The sequence below is a fragment of the Lissotriton vulgaris genome, chromosome 9 (assembly GCF_964263255.1).
Source record: "Lissotriton vulgaris chromosome 9, aLisVul1.2, whole genome shotgun sequence".
NCBI lineage: Eukaryota > Metazoa > Chordata > Amphibia > Caudata > Salamandridae > Lissotriton > Lissotriton vulgaris.
The window spans coordinates 12,891,534-12,909,684 of NC_141697.1; the positions used below are offsets into that span (position 1 = coordinate 12,891,534).

General features: G+C 44.4%; 1 protein-coding gene across 1 annotated transcript in view; it reads right to left on the minus strand.

Annotated features, from left to right (window-relative positions):
• Positions 1 to 18,151, minus strand: part of TTC6 (tetratricopeptide repeat domain 6) — a 1,229,706-nt gene that overhangs the window by 632,057 nt on the left and 579,498 nt on the right. The window contains exon 18 of the mRNA XM_086936916.1: positions 7,182 to 7,264. Within this exon, the coding sequence (XP_086793042.1) occupies positions 7,182 to 7,264 (83 nt within the window). The remainder of the gene's footprint in view (positions 1 to 7,181; positions 7,265 to 18,151) is intronic.

Consider the following 18,151-nt stretch of genomic DNA (forward strand, 5'->3'; position numbering starts at 1 on the left):
CACAGACTTTAACTTCTGACATTCTCAATCATAGAATCAAGACCACGTTTCACTGTTCGGACCTGCTGTACCGCAGTGTAGTCCAGCCACTGCAGTCGGCCAAGCCCAATAATCATGTGCAGCAGTTAACTACGGAAGCACAGAGTGTGATGCACCTCAACACAGGGACTTCTATGAAAAACAAGCACAGGTAATATCGGATATGGTCCATTGTGGGATCAAGACACCATTCCACTGTTGGGACCTAGAGTTGGTTGCACCTGGTCGAAGGGAGTACCTTCATCTCCACTCTCAGATGCAGTTCTAACATCGTCCATTGTGGGCTCAAGACACTGTTCCACTGTTGGGACCTAGAGTTGTTTGCAGCTGGTCGAAGGGAGTACCTTCACCTCCACTCTCAAATGCCGTTCTAACATCACCCATTGTGGGATCAAGACACTGTTCCACTGTTGGGACGTAGAGTTGGTTGCACCTGGGCGAAAGGAGTACCTTCATCTCTACTCTCAGGTGCAGTTCTAACATCGTCCATTGTGGGATCAAGACACTGTTCCACTGTTGGTAGTTTGTTGGGCTACTGTGTTAGTTGTATATAGAGCACTCCACGGTGCTGGTCCTCAGGTTGGGCGCTGTGTGCCTGTGTCGCGGTAGACAGCGTTGATCTCAGGAGCCTTTCCAGCTCAGCCCAGGAGCTTCAGCTGGCACGTGGTGGGCCCTCTTTCACAAACAGCGGTGTCGAAAGGTGAATTGTGCCGCATATATGCGTTGCAGCGACCATGACGGTTTCTGAGTACCAGCAGGCTGAGAGCATCATTCACAAGGCCACCTTCGCTCACGGCATCAACCTCGTGGCGGTGTTCGCCATTCCGGAACAGAACCACATGCAGAGAAACGTGCCTTTTATTCATACCCCTACGCTAGCCTTGCGTAAGCAGAGCCAGCCTACTACGCTAAAGATTTGGGGGGGGAGGAGGCACGTACGCGCTATGTTTTCATAATCTTCCCTACTGACTGTACTATCATGGTCGCGTCCAATGTCCACTTCACTCAATTGACCATCAGTGTATGTTGACATGTACATGTCTGTGCTCTGCATACTCAAGTATGTCTGGCAAATCCCCTCAACACTTTGCATTGTATACTTTTATAATTGAGAATCACTTGCCACCTTTGCACATACTTTTCTCCCATCTCTCCCCACATTCTGCATTGTGTGACAGAGGTGCCATGCCATGTTTGGTTTGTGTACATGGCTAGCCACGGCTCCCACAGTACGTAGTGTTGTTGTGTCTGCTAGGTGCACATGTTGTTTATCACGTACTATGCGATTATATAAGGTAGCGCGTTTATTTACGAGCCGTGATTTTTCCCATTTACATATTGCTGTCTTAAAGAGGATACAGAAGTTTTTCTCACAGGTGAAAAGTGCGACCACAATGGAAGTCATTCATTACTATGCAAGAATGTCCAACTGCACAACGCTTCTAAGCTTACAGCCCCCAATCTTGAGTGCTTTCTTAAAAGCAGGCAAACTTCCACAATCATACTAACATTCACACAGCTTTCTAACAGCAGTTATCTGCTTCTCAATAACATGCACTCCTATGGAATGTGAGCTGGCATACCGTATGTCCTTACTGTTTCAAACCGAGTAACTTCCTGTGGCAATGTCTATTCCCACCCAAACAAAGTAACTCCCAAAGTTCAACTTTGCCTTCAATATCTACTTTGAAAACAGATTTAATTAAACTGAGCAAACTGAAAGCGCTTTTGTTCAGAACAGAAGTGTCCCTCACTTCTGCAAAATAAATGTATCGACTGCAGATAGCACAAATTTCAAGTAAAATGCAGTCCCTTTTATATACGACCTCCCATTACACTGTGAATTGTTACACAATTTTCAACACATCTCACACCCAAGGTCTGGCACACTTTTTAACACGGTCTCCTCCAGCCTTGTCACAGGCTTTCAAACTGTTTTTTGGTATAATACCAGACTTCATTCATTCGATCATCTCTGGAATAACAGGAACAGAGCCCATAATTATTGCTCTCTTTGAGGCCATCTTACTACTATTTTTGCTTGTAAAAAATAGCTGCCCTCCCTGTGGTAACATTCATGTCCGACAGAATGCGCCTCTACGCGAAGCTACATCAATACAATGAAAAAATGGAACAACTTTTGGCTGCCTGCCTCTATCCATTATCGGAGCCAGCTACAACATGACATTTATTTACACACATGAAATCTGCGTGCAACCATCTTTTTTATAGCAAAACTTGCCCATTCGACTGGCGAATGGATCTATGCCTTGCCAACATCCCAATAATCGCTCCCGATATCCAGCAGGTAATGGAGTATCTTGAAAACCATGAACTTGATTGTTCGGGCAGTGGAGTTTTGGTGGATGCAACGCAATAAGGTATCGTGGTGGAATGGGATTTCTGCGCAGCCGCAAAAGATCTGCAACGTGCGACCTTTGCCAATTCAAATTGCCGCTTCAACATTCGAGTCCCTTTAAGGATATGAATTGGATTGCTTCGCTTTTCTCACACGATGGCAACAATGACCTCTTGGAACATTATGCATCTCAAGCCACGGAAGAACTTCCAGACTGCAATCTCCAAGACTTGAAAGAAATTCACGTTATTCTTGGATTGATTTTTTTCAACTTTTTTTACTGTTACCTATTAAAATTTTTAATACACTTCGATGGAACTATTTTCATATGATGACTTTCTAAGTATGCTCAGGCATTTGAACTTCATTATTGCCTTTAACGTCTCCAGCCTAACCAGGGATGGGTGATGTATGGCCTATGCAAATACGCTATTTACTTGCTAAATTAGCCTGAACCCGACATCCATTTTGAAACCATGTCTATTCTTTGTGCACAGGTCTCTCTGCCTGCCTGTTATCCAAAAGCCCTTTTACACAAATTAACTCATCCTCAGCCTCTGCTCACGAGCTAGTGATCAAGATAAAGAAATACAACATTGTTTAGGAACTGGCTGGCACAGTGTGGTAATTGTATCCTACCTTTATTTTCATTATAGAATTTAGTTATTCATGTCTAATAGCTATTGTTTATGTCACATGGAAGTGTAACATGTAATGTGGAATTCACTGATGCAGGAGCTTTGGTTTGAATACAGCAGAAGCGGTTGGATTTTGCCTCAGCTTGATACCTTTGCACAAGAATGTTTTTTTGAAAGAGCTGAAGACAATAATGTATGGTTTGACGAGACGGGTACCGAATGTGCTTCTTAGAAGCACAATGTTTGTGTTCCTCCTCAAAGTTCCAATGTGGGTAGAACTATTACCAATTCTGGCACGCACCAGATTGAATCTGCTGTAAAAGAGATTGCTGACTGTTCTACTGTTGATAATGTTGTGTTACAAAAAAAAGAGTATCAGGATACCTAAGAAGTTTGATGATTACATCTTGCAATTTCTTTTTTTTGTTTTCTTAAAGGATACATGTGGTAATCGCATCCTACCTTTATTTTCATTATAGAATTTACAGTCATTCAAGTCTAATAGGTATTGTTTATGTCACATGGAACTGTAACATGTAATGTGAAATTCACTGATGCAGGAGCTTACGTTTGAATACAGCAGAAGCTGGATGCCTTAACTCTTACACCAGTGGGTCCATTTATGGCACTTAAATATAGACACTTTTTAAATAACTTTCAGACTCCAATGCTTTATTACACACAGTCACTTTTGTAGACACACCTGATTTCACCATTTCTCTTCTGTGGCATTGCAACATTCTGCATTATATTCTTCACGATTATTTCTTTTGTTCCTGCTTGCTAAAAACACTGCATTCGAGTCTTCGACCGGTAGGGGTGAGTAGTACGCTTCCGACTCCCTGTATAGTATAAACGCATACTAACACTACTTACACAGGTATGCTACAGCGGCCAGTATCCTACAGCCCCCACAGACCATCACTTTACAGCAATTAGCTCACAGCTTAGGCTCACGGTTTCATCCCCGAGTCTTCAGACCGGCACCAGTGAGTTGTTTGTTTCCCACTCCTGCCACAGTCTAAAAGCATACTAACACCACCTGCACAGCTATGCTACAGCAGCCAGTGTGCTACAGCACCCAGAGCACATCAGTTTAAAGCACTCAGCTCACGGTTTAGGTGCACGCTTTCATCCCTGAGTGTACCGGCCCCTCACCTCAGTACCATCTCACTGTAGGCAAAACAGCACTTTCACACCGGTACGGGTAAATACTTTGCTTCATACTCCCTGTATAGCACACCCTAACCACCCCACAGAGCTCACAGTGCTCCTACCCTCCTCTTTCCTACTTTTTTGACCTTTTTTCCCCCTACTCGCTTCAACAGAAACACAAAATGGCTGTCAACACTTCCTAGTTGCAACCGTTCACAGCCAATAACCAGAAAGCTTGTGCTCGTAACCCCTCAGCCAATCAGATGGCAGAATTCCCAAATAGCCATATCTGTAAATTTCCATATTTGTCCAAAACTACTGAACAGATTTACACCAAATAAACAAAAGCATGCTTTATAGACCAAGACCCTTCTCCCTGCCAAATTTGGGGTAATTCCGTTCACCCGTTCGACCTTTAGCCTTGTCTAAAATTTCCTCTGGAAATTGCATGGAGAAAACACGTTTTGGGACCCCCCTTTTCTCTCGCCCCCCTTAATAAATCACCCCCAAACGATCAACATAGGAGCTGATATGAACAAAGAATTAGTTTGGAAAATGTCATGAAGATTCATCAAACAACGCCAAAGTAATAAGCAAAACAACAAACGCTCTTCCTATGGAAACTTGGTCCTAACTATAACTACCTACTGGCGACCGTCAGTAGGTAATATATATATATATATACACACACACACACACACACACACCCGGACACATATATATGAACAACTATATCACATTCAACACATTTCTCGGTCCCTGAATATGGCGTGTGGCTGGGTGTGGGACCCCGAATTATCAGCACAAACTAACTCCACAATAAAGGAGCCAGTGATACCGACTCCCGGCTAGTGTTGGAATCCAGTGGAGTTTATTGAGGCAAAGCACTCAACCAGTTCTGAAACAAGTGTCTTGATCACGAAAGACTGAGTAATGAAAACAGACTTTAAGTAAAGTAAATCAACACACAAAATAGACAAGGGACTACGAAGCAGATGTAACTGTGAGCTTCATTTTGAAATGTCACCATCCATGCAGTGAATTAACACCGCACACAACAAAGTAAATATATAGTCACTTATAACAGTGCACATGGTACCATTTTAGCATTATTAAAATTAATTAAATGAAACATATTTAAAGGCCTAACAATGAAAAAAATTGGTATAATATAGTTCAGAGGTTCGGGCTGTAGATGTGTTCAAAATCCCTATGGGGAAAAAAAGCGTGTTGGGACCCCTCTCCTTTTTTTCAGCCACCGCTTGACAAATCGCCCCAAAACTTTCAAAACAGCAGCTGAAGGGAGAGGAAAACTAGTTAATAAACTTTTGTGAAGATTCACCCAACAACGCCAAAGTAATTAGCAAAACAAAAAACGTTTCACCTATAAAAACTAGGTTTCAACTAAAACTTCCTACTGGCGACCACCAGTGGCCGGTAAGTGTTGGGGTGATCCGTCAAGCAGAGGATGAGAAAAAATGGGGGTCCCAAAACCAAAGTTCCCCATGCTTTTTTTCAGACTTTTTTTGGAAAGTGATACTTCAAAAACTGCTGACCGGAAAAGAAACATAGCATTTGTCAGAAAGGTAGAGCTTGGTCCGGAACGTATACGATTTCTGATTTAGTGAAAATTAGTTTTTGAGGAATCAGAGTTACATATATGTATATATGTGGAAGGTAGGGTTCGAGACACTCTTGTGTGAGTTTCTCCAAACCAGTTTTAAAAAATAGAGCCTTCTGATTGGCCTAGGGGGCTTTTTTCCCTTGGGCCAACTCACTCCCGCAGGGCTCTGACTGGCTGCCTGCAACATGAGAAAAATGGTTGCAGGCAGTCATTAAAAGATTTGGGGATGTCCTGCAATTGTATTTAGAAAATATCCTGTCCTCCCTCCTCCATAGTTCCCCGCACGCGGGGTAAAAATTCTTTAAACACAAAAAAATAAAATGTAAAGCGCTGGCAAGCGTTCCTACTAATTAATATATTGAGACATCTGGGATGGGTTGGGCCCAGGTGTCTTAGAAAAATATCTGAGAAGGGGGCTTGAGTGGGGCCCTCTCCCCGAGCCTCTGTTGGGCCCTGGGGACCCCATCTCCCAGAGTCTAATGAACATTTAAGGGGATGGGGCACGCCGCACCCCTTTATGTGCCTTTATTGGGCCCTGAACACCCCGTTCCCCGGGTAAAACATTAAGCACAGGGGAGGAGGATGCAGCTTCCCCCCTCCCTGAGCCCCATCCTCTGAAGCCAAATTAAATGTTATGAGGAGGGGCCTCTTTTGGACTCCAATCCTATCCCTAGGGAAACAGTGAATACAAGGGAGAGGTCATGCAGCCGCCATCCCCAAGCCACAAATGGCCCCAAGGGCCCCATCGTCTGGGGACAAACATTAAATACAGGGAGTATGGCATGCCAACCCTCTCCCGAGCACTAAAGCCCCCCAGGAACCCCCCTTGTAGGGGTCAGGGGAGGGGGCATGCAACTCCCCCTCCAAGAGCCCCTACAAGGCACCGGGGACCCCATCCCCTGAAGCCAAGTTACATTTTATGGGGAGAGGCACCTGCCACCCGGGCCTCTATTGGACTCCAGGGACCCCATCCCAAGAGGCCAAACAGTGAATACAAAGGAGGGGTCATGCAGCCACCATCCCCAAGCCACAAAAGTGCCCCAGGGACCTCATCCTCTGGGGCCAAACATTAAATACAGAGGAGTGGGCATGCCAATCCTCTTCCGGAGCATTAATGGCTCCCAGGAATCCCATTCACTGGGGTCAAATATTAAAAACAGGGGAGGGGGCATGCACTCCCCTCCACAATTGTGTAAAGGCCCCATGGACAGCTTCTCCCTGGCCGGCTTACTATCTGTGTCCCGGGAGCCCACCCACAGCAACAAAGTAGTTTCCCTGCAAAGGCAAATTTAAATTCATGTTAGGGCAGGACAAACAGACAAGTGTGCAGATTAGACCGAACTCCTGCCACGAACCCTTTACATACCGTATGATGTACATCTGGAGGGCATCCGGCTGCAGGTGGATGGCTCGTGTTACATCTTTCAGCGCTTTTGGTAACTCATGGATCTGAAAATCAGTCACAAAAAACAGGAACAACCATATATTGATTTCCAAATTCAGGCTAGCAGCTGGATGAAAGGGTAAAATTCATGCACAGGCACAGTAACCATGGCAACACCCATCTATCATGTGTTGACTATCCTTACATCAAAGATACAAGATACAGGCAAGCAATTATAGATGAAGGATGGTGCATCAAAGACTGATATTGATACAACAGTAAACATCAAAAACGGGTGGCGACTCAAAGGGCTGAGAGTATAAGAGGCGTGCGGCTGCCTACATTCACAGACAGTGGAGCTGGGACAGACAGGCACACTCAAAAACTGAGAGCATTGGACATGTGTATCCTCTCAGATGGTGGAGCTGGGAGAGGGAGGTACACTCAAAGGCTGGGAGTATTGGACACGTGTACTCTCACAGGCGGTGAAGCTGGGACAGACAGGCACACTCAAAGACTGGGAGTACTGGACACGTGTACTCTCACAGGCGGTGGAGCTGGGACAGACAGGCACACTCAAAGGCTGGGAATATTGAACACATGCCTGCTCTCATAGACGGTGCAGCTGGGACAGACAGGCACACTCAAAGGCTGGGAGTATTGGACACGTGTACTCTCACAGGCGGTGGAGCTGGGACAGGCAGGCACACTCAAAGGCTGGGAGTATTGGACATTTGTACTCTCACAGACAGTGGAGCTGGGACAGACAGGCACACTCAAAAACTGAGAGCATTGGACATGTGTATCCTCTCAGATGGTGGAGCTGGGAGAGGGAGGTACACTCAAAGGCTGGGAGTATTGAACACATGCCTGCTCTCATAGACGGTGCAGCTGGGACAGAGAGACACACTCAAAGTCTTGGAGTATTGGACATGTGTCTGCTCTCATAGACAGTGCAGCTGGGACAGACAGACACACTCAAAGTCTTAGAGTATTGGACATGTGCCTGCTCTCATAGACAGTGCAGCTGGGACAGACAGGTACACTTAAAGTCTTGGAGAATTGGACATGTGCTTGCTCTCATAGACAGTGCAGCTGGGACAAACAGGCACACTCAAAGTCTTGGAGTATTGGACATGTGCCTGCTCTCATAGACGGTGCAGCTGGGACAGACAGACACACTCAAAGTCTTGGAGTATTGGACATGTGCCTGCTCTCATAGACAGTGCAGCTGGGACAGACAGGTACACTTAAAGGCTGGGAGTATTGGACACGTGTACTATCACAGACGGTGGAGCTGGGTGAGGCAGGGACACTCAAAGGCTGGATGTCTCAGACACATGTCTGCTCTCATAGACCGTGGAGCTGGGATCGACAGGCGCACTCAAAGGCTGGGAGAATTGGACATGTGTACTCTCACAGACGGTGGAGCTGGGAAAGACAGAAAGACTCAAAGGCTGGGGGTATTGGATATGTGTATCCTCTCAGATGGTGGAGCTGGGTGAGGCAGGGGCACTCAAAGGCCGGGAGTATAGAACACATGCCTGCTCTCATAGATGGTGCAGCTGGGATAGACAGGCACACTAAAACGCTGTGAGTATTGGACATGTGTCTACTCTCACAGACGGTTGAGCTGAGTGAGAGAGGGGCACTCAAAGTCTGGGAGTATTGGACATATAAAACACACAAGATGATGGACAGAATGTTGCACATTGGCAAAACATTATGCAAATCAGTCTTGACCATATGCCTCATGGGAACAGTTCAGGCCGAACTGCTAAGCCATGTCTTCCCTGGACTGGAATCAAGCATCCTAGGACCGGTTTCTGGCTATCAGCTGTCATCAGCCAGGATAGCTTGACTTCAGTTACGTAGTGAGCACGGGACCCACGTCTAGGCATACCCTTCCCACATAGGGCAAACAGCAAAACACACAAGATGATGGACGGAATGTTGCACATTGGCAAAACATTCACCACCAGTCACAGATCTGGGTGTAAACCATTGTTATTTTGCTCACCACGCCACCCCAGTTCAGACATGGCCATATGCAAATCAGTCTTGACCCTGTGCCTCATGCAAACAGTCCAGCCCGAACTGCCAAGCCATGTCTTCCCTGGACCGCAATCAAGCAGTAGGACTTGTGACTGCTCTCATAGATGATGCAGCTGGGACAGACAGGCACACTCAAAGGCTGCATGTGTAAGACACGTGCCTGCTCTCAAAGACGGAGGAGCTGGTTCAGGCAGGCCCAGCCAAAGGCTGGAAGTCTAGAACACATGCCTACTCTCATAGACAGTGGAGCTGGGACAGACAGGCACACTCAAAGGCTGGGTTATAGCACATGTGTCTACTCTCATTGACGGTGCAGCTAGGACAGGCAGGCACACTCAAAGGCTGGGAGTCTAAGACATGTGGCTACTCTCACAGACAGACGGTGGAGCTGGGACAGGCAGGCGCACTCAAGTCAAATCGTCTTTATTCGATTTTCATAATTCGCAGAAAACCATAAAAGTACACATTAGACATATTTACAATAAAAAGATCTTTAAAAAAATACATGATTTGAATAAAACAACAATTAACTAAAATTGAGATTGGGACGGTGGTTTACACAGAATTTTAGGAAACAGGCAATACATTTAGCATATAATTAATTCTCTAACATTTGCAATGCTAAAAAGGCTGGGCGGCAAGTTCGGAGCCCCATTATTCTCAATATTGGGGTGATCCAACGTCTACGTGGGGTTTCATAAAATTTGCAGAACAGAAGTATATGAATTGAGGATTGCAAGGAATTTCAATCACACGGACATGGTGGTAGATTCCTAGTCCAGTCATTCTGTAATACCTATGGCACGGTAACTAATATATAAAGGTATAATTGGAATTTATCAGATGAATCAACACTTACCACTGGTACCTGATTTATCCTCGGATATATTCTCCAATACTGAGACCAAGACAGTGACCATCAATGTACACCGACAAGGGACCAACTCAGATTAAATCCTCATAAAACCGACAACAGGAAGTGAAAATGGATGAAAGGTACCAAGGGACGACTGGCCCTAAAGCGCAGAACATAAAATATCCTTCTACCCTATCCAAAAATGCTGCCAAAAAGTTTAAACACAACACATTAAGAAAAAACCCGGACACACTGTTCGCCGACCCATACTTCGATATAGTCAAAGGCACCATAACGAATGACTTGATTTTCCACACAAATAAAACAGCGAAATGGCGCAATGCCATCACAGAAATGCTGATCATAAGAAGTATGAAAAACATCCCACATGGCACAAAAATAATGACCTCTCAATCAAGAAGCTGCAATGCTGAACTATGCATCACTTTATACAAAACGGGAATAGTGCTGATACAAGCTGCCAACAGGGGCCTTGAGGAATTCGAAAAGATTTTCCTAACAATAAAAGAAACGCTGGAGAAACCAAGATATCAACCACCCTTGACCCCACGTGAAGTCACATGTGACAACAGTGATAATTCAACAAGAGACGTCAACCGACCCGGGGACCACAAGACTCAAACTTCCAGCTTTAGAGATATAAATGAAAGTGTAAATGCAACCCATGAGAATAATACAGAAAGAACACAGAGGTCTTCCAAACGGACAAATGAAGAGCAGGGCCAGGTCCAAAGAGAAGAGAGGATGCCGCCACCAGGTGGTGTAAATCTGCCTGATGAAGACACCTCAGCTCCGAGCGAGTCACTACAGGACTCGTTACCTCGCTCAAATATGATATCAGAGCCGAATTTATCCCCACCCACAAAGGTATTACTTAGACCACTCAACATAGATAACTCGCAGGACACCTCAAATAGAAGCGAGAACAACATCCATACCAAAGATACCAATGATGGAAATGTGAGAATGAGAACAGATCAGTCACGGAGAAGAACAAAATGCACTACCCGAACTGGCAGATCTATCCATACCAAGAAATCATCCCGAAATCAGAAAGAAATTAAGGAGCTTCAGAAAATAGTAGGCAACTTGGCACAAGGCTCGAGGAAAATCTCACATGCAATCGAAAAGATGTGGGAGCTGACGGTAAGCACGCACTCTAAGGTCTCGCATATCCAGGATCTAGTAATCTCCGCATAAAAAAAGAATGACGAGATGGCTTTGTCGCAAAAAAATAGGCTCAACAGACCAGACAGGATAAACCCCTCATCAAATGAAGAAACCTTGGCCTTACTCCGAACCTATGATCAACCAGCCAGGGAAAGGGAGGAGAGAATTAAAACTGTACCAATTGATTCTAATAGAGCTTCCAGAAAGAATGACAGGAAAGCAATCCACCTCAATCTACAACATATCCAGTTAACAGCAACTGAATCCGATACTAGGAACCTCCTTAACTCGGATAAACCACTGAAATGCCTTCTACTCAACTGTCGTTCAGCAACTAAACATGCATCAGATATAGCAGCCCTCATCATCAGTAAGGATATCGACCTGGCAATACTTACGGAAACATGGCTAAAGGAATCATCCGCTCCTGCTATTGATCTCCTAGTACCACCCCACTATAACATTGTGAGATCAGATAGGCTAAGAAAAATAGGAGGAGGTATAGCCTGCATTCACCGATCAGAGATAGACATCAACGTGATACAAGCCGACCCCTTAGAATCATGTGAATATCTGGGTCTGAATATAAAATCTTCAAACAATCAAAAATGCAACTTGCATGCATTTTACCACCCACCAGGAGAGAACGCCAGGTTCACAGAGGAACTAATAGAGATCATAACGGCCAATTCCAATCCAGAAGTCAACAACATATTCCTGGGAGACTTTAATTTACACTGGGACGACGGCAAGGACAAACTGGTCAATTTGGTTAAAGAGTTCCTCTCCGAACTAAACCTCACACAAGCATGCACCCAACCTACCCACGTGCAAGGAGCGACCTTAGATTGGATTATTTCAAGAAACAAAGAGTCATCAATCCGTGCTATAGACCCTTGTGATTGGTCTGACCACCACGCCATAACTTTCGTGATCCCCTCAGTGAAAAAGGGTAGGACGGTGCAACCCCACAGGACCAAAAAATTGATCCGAGATACAAGAGAAGTGAACATTGAGCTATTGGCTGAAAGATGCGAGAGAGGCCTCAAGCCACCCAGTGACTTGCAGAATGTAAACGAACTGACTGATCACTACTTAACCTCAATTGGAAATATTGTTAATGAAACTATGCCACTAAAATTGAAAAGGACCACAGATAAGCCAAAGAATCCGTGGTTCAGTGAGTCTCTGAATGAAGACAGGCGCAAGTTGAGAACTGCCGAAAGAAAATGGAGACAACACCCTTCATCACCAGAGCTGAAAGCCCTCAGAAAAATCAGAAAGGATTATAACAAAAAGGTAATCAATTCCAAAAAAGAATTTATAAGAGCAGAACTTGACAATGCCAAAAACAGACCAAGAAAACTTTTCGAGATCCTAAAGCAGCAATCCGATAAACAAGCCAAATCGACACAAGAGAACGCAAAAACTCCACTAAGCTGCGAGGAATTCTCTATATTTTTCTTAGAGAAGACCAAAGCGCTAGAGGTAGAGCTCGCAATGGCCGCAAGTATCCTCCCGACCCAACCTCGACCGACGAGAGTGACCAGCATGATAACAGAGAGTAAGGCAAAAAGTGAGTCAAAAAATAGAGCAAACTGGGACACATTTGAACTATATGACCATGACAAGATCGCAAAAACGCTGTCCGAAATCAGACCGAATAACCACTATCATGACCCTTTGCCTTCAAAATGTGTAAGAGAAATAAGCCACATAGTGGTTCCAATCTGGACCAAAATAATAAACGCTTCACTTACACAAGTGATCCTCCCTGATTGCCTAAAAACAGGACAAGTAGTTCCAATAATCAAAAAACCGACAGCGAATGCATCAGATCCCAATAACTATAGACCAGTAACTAACATCCCTCTACTGGCCAAACTAATTGAGAAATGCGTGCAGAACCAATTGAAGCAACACATCACTAAGTTCTCCCTACTAGACGAATGCCAATCAGGATTCAGAACAGGACACAGCACAGAAACAGCGATCCTGCACATTGCTGATGACGCACTACAAGCACTAGACCAAAATCAAGCTTGCTTATTGATTCTCCTTGACCTGTCTTCTGCGTTCGACACGGTAAATCATGAGGCACTTCTGATCAGGCTACAGGACAGGATGGGATTATCCGGAAACGTCCTGAGTTGGTTCAACTCTTTCCTAAGTAACAGATCTCAACGATTCATGGTTAACCAAGCAATCTCCGCCCCATGTCCCAACGCAATTGGGGTCCCGCAAGGCTCAACACTATCCCCAGATCTATTCAACCTGTATGTCGAACCCCTCACAGACATTCTTCAGAATTCAAAGATATCCTACCACATGTATGCCGATGACACGCAAATATACCTAAAGATCGCCTCCCTTGAAGACATAGATCTAATCAATGAAACACTAAGGATGACTGTACAATGGTTAACTTCGAATCATCTGAAATTAAATGCCCAGAAAACCGAATTCTTGCTAATCTCACCTCCAAGGAGCCACCCAGAAATAAAGGAATGGACCAAATTGGTGACTGCGCTAAACTGCACACCAACCCTAGTCAACTCTGCCAAATCACTAGGAATCACATTAGATGAGAAACTCGACATGAAAGCCCACATTAATTCAATGGCAAAAAGTGCCCGCTTCCATCTGAACTACCTAAGAAAACTAAAACCTTTCATCTCAGAAGCAGATCTAAAACTAGCTATACAATCCCTAGTAATATCCAGGATCGAATATGGATGCTCTACCTTAACTGGCCTACCTAAAACTTCCACAGCACCACTAAAAGCCTGTCTCAACGCTGCGGCAAGACTCATCACTGGATCTAGGAAATTTGATCATATATCGCCTCACCTAAAAGCACTAAACTGGCTACCTTATGAGGCGAGAGTTCAAATGAAGATAGCATGTATTACTCACAAAGCGGTGCACCATAACACCCCAGGATACCTAGCCAAGAAAATTAAGCTATCGGGAGGAAACAGACCAGGGAGAAGCGCCAAGGAACTGCTGCTGAGACCAGCCTTCTTCCGAAAGAAAAAGACTTATGACCGAGCATTCTCTGGAGCTGCCCCCAGAGTCTGGAATTCACTCCCCCCTAGCATTAGGAAGATTCATAATATTGTACAGTTTAAACGTGAAATGAAAAGCCTAATGATGAGTAAATACCTCGCATAGGGAAGCCGATAGATCGTTGGTATGAACTGTTTCATTAACGGAAGGGTGGCCTCCACATGAACATTATCGCCGACAGGAGACTGACCCCACACACAAGCCTCGGCTATATCCGCCAAACTATATAATCTATATAACCTCTACCTCAACTTAGCGACTGATCATGGTCTCTATCACTTCTTTTTACCAATTGCACATGTGTTTGGAATATATATAGTTAGACATTCTCTATAGTCATAGTCTCTGTTATATCTTATTTATCTGTTGTATATTGATACCGAATTGGAAATGTATAACCTTCCTCGATGTTAAGCGCTCTGATACCCACGGGTCTTGTTCGCGCTATACAAAACTCTAAATAAATAAATAAATAAAATAAATAATTCTGCTTTGGGAACTAAATCAGCCAATGGAAAATATCTAATCTAAATCGATAAGAATTTTTCAAATTGATTTAGGTTGTATTTTAAATATGGTTGAATCAAGAAGGTGGTTTGGATAGTCATCAGATGTTGCACTGAACTTTTTCCTATTTCTTGGGTCAATCGAAGGTCACCCAGGTGAAGGAGACACATCTTTTTTAGCTCCCTTCTTGGTACTTCGGAGATAGTATGTCGGTGTGTGTAATACCTCCGAAGGGCTAAATCATTGAAAAAAGACTTTACATAGGCTACCCATCTTATCTTTTGCATGTTATCAAGTGCCATGCATTCCTCTATGAGGGACCGGGTTAGCTCACACTGTTAAGTAGTAGTAGGAATTCTTTGTCCTTTGCCTGCCACGTCTGGGACTGCGAGATACTCTTCCCTTCTTGTCAACCCCTCGGGGAACCCGCTGCGCGGGTCCCGCTTTGTGTGGGGCGGCTGCAGAAACACCATTGGCGAACCCTGCTGGAAGAGTATGTTTGTTTTTGACACTGTGGGGTTGCTGCTGAAGTTAGGGCTGCAGGGCTGCGAGCGAGGGTGGGCGCAGGACTACAAGTCCCAGGAGCGCCAGCCCGCCTCCATTGACAGCACCTGGACGCTCTCCCTGCAGGCTCCTCCCCTTTTCGTGCTAATAGAAAAGTGCTTCGAACTGCTCAATCGCTGGAATTCTTTGTCCTTTGCCTGCCACGTCTGGGACTGCGAGATACTCTTCCCTTCTTGTCAACTCCTCGCGGAACCCGCTGCGCGGGTCCCGCTTCATGTGGGGCGGCTGCAGAAACACCATTGGCGAACCCTGTTGGAAGAGTACGTTTGTTTTTGACACTGTGGGGTTGCTGCTGAAGTTAGGGCTGCAGGACTGCGAGCGAGGGTGGGCGCAGAACTACAAGTCCCAGGAGCGCCCGCCCGCCTCCATTGACAGCACCTGGACGCTCTCCCTGCAGGCTTCTCCCCTCATCTAGAATAGATAAAATCAACAGCCTGGTCCCGCAGCGCGGCAGCGACCGGGAGAAGCCCGGGACAAGGGCGGGATCATCTGTGGCCGTCAGGGGCCGTAAGAGGCTGGGCTGGGCCACCCCCTTGATATTTGGAAAACGGAACTGTGGTATAGTTACCAAATTTTGATTTGTCCCCTACTTCTGTTCTCGCTATTGAATGTTATGTTTTACATGACCTGTTATGTTTAATTGGGGTTGTTATTAACTGCACCCTTAGATTTCTCTCATACACGTTCTATTTAAACTCTTTTCTTATGCCCAAAATGTCTTCACCAGTAGCGACTCCTCTATCTAGTACGGTAGGGGCCTCTACTCTTGGTCCACTGGACAAATTTTTTTCTAAAGTGAAGAATGAGGTCGATAGAGAGATTACGCTTGCAGAGAAGCGAGCTGGGCGGCGTCTCTCTATTGAGCTCTTAAAACAAAGACCACTTCTTGCTCCCCAGAGGGTGGACATATGCACTTCATCAGATATATTTATACATAAAGAATCTGATGCTGAGTTATTTAGCACAGATGATATTCCGCTTATATTTCAAAATAACCACCCTGCCTTAGACAATATTATAGTCATTCCTGATCTTAATACTTCTGAGTCAAACCAAACATCAAATCAGCCAATTGACTTAAGTACTCCCTTACCTAATGACGTAGTACCTCTTCATGATATAAATGTACCTTCCCCTGTGTTCACACCCTTAGGATCTGATCCTCACCCGATCATTGTACTTGATAAAAAGTCTAAAACACCTTCTACTAAGGGATTTAATAGTGTCTCTCGTTCACCACCAAGAAAGAGGAGAAGGAAGGGTGGAATTAAAAAGGGGAATAGACTTCTCATTAGTAATATGTACTCCCCACACAAGATAACTAAAGAAGCAGGGAATGTGGACTCAATAGGCCATCTGACTGCCAATTCGATATTTGCCCCAAATTACGAAGGGCTAATAAAGGATATTGATTGCCTTATTAAGATTTGACGCATTATATAGATCAAATCCAATCTCGAATCCAGCTCACAGACATTACAATGGAAATGACTCCCCTTTTTTCCAACCCATGCCTACTCCTCATCTCCCCAAGATGAATAGACCTCATGTACCATATAGATCGAATTTAACTATGAATCCAGTTGCCCGTAGTTTTCACAGCAGAAATAACATCCCTTGCTTTTCACCTATGTACCCAAATCAACCATTGTTTAATAACAACAACTTCTATACCAATAATCCCAGGGAAAATTGGGATATACCACTATCAAATTTATTCCACCCTTTCTCTGGATTGGATGAGAATGAATGACTCAATGTAACATGTTTGAGGGAAAAACTGTCTGGTGGGCACCTGATGAATGTTGAAATGATAACAGAAGATGCTCCAAAAATGTGCAATAACGGTAATAGTGATGATACAGGTCAAGTCGATCTTCCCAGCACACTTGAGGAGCTTAGGGCAAATGAAAATTATCATGAAACCGATAAAGGTAATGAAATCGTGGGGATGGGCCTCCGGGAAATAACTAAAGACAGTGAGCGATGTGCTAGTGGTGGATTAGATGAAACCTCTCGGAAAAAATGGTCCATAACATTTTGGAACATAGCTGGCCTTCGGGCTAAGTTAGAGAATCCTGCTTGGAGGCTTTTTACTGAAAATTGTGACATCATATGCCTCCAAGAAACATGGACAGAGGGGGAACATCATTTGAGTGGCTTCATAAGAGTCTCTATCCTCGCTGTAGCCTTGGCACATGGAAGAGCGAAAGGGGGTTTATGTATGTATATCTCAAATCGCTTAAATTTAAAAAAATTACAGCTATATTCCCACACATCCTTCTTTCATATCGTTGGGGTTCACTTTAGTAGGTCTGTTTCTTCCCTAATAGTTAACTTTTACAACAACATTCCTTCTGCAATTATATTGTTGGTACTTAAAACCCTGAATAACAAGTTAAACAGTATCATCAATGGTTCTAACAGACTATTTACGGCAATATGGGGTGGGGATGTTAACTGTTCTTTATGTTCAAGAGCTGGAACAGGAAATTGTGGATTATCGATAGAAAGGGATATCAACATATCCCATTTTGAGCATTCAACATTGGGGAACGCATTAAATGATATTCTGTTTACCTATAATTTAGGGTTTGCAAATTAACTATGCCATAACAAAATGCCATTTACTGCAACCTTTAATGGCAGAGGAACGATGTCGACTATTGATTATATCCTCATTTCTACTAGTTACCAGGATTGTATTGTT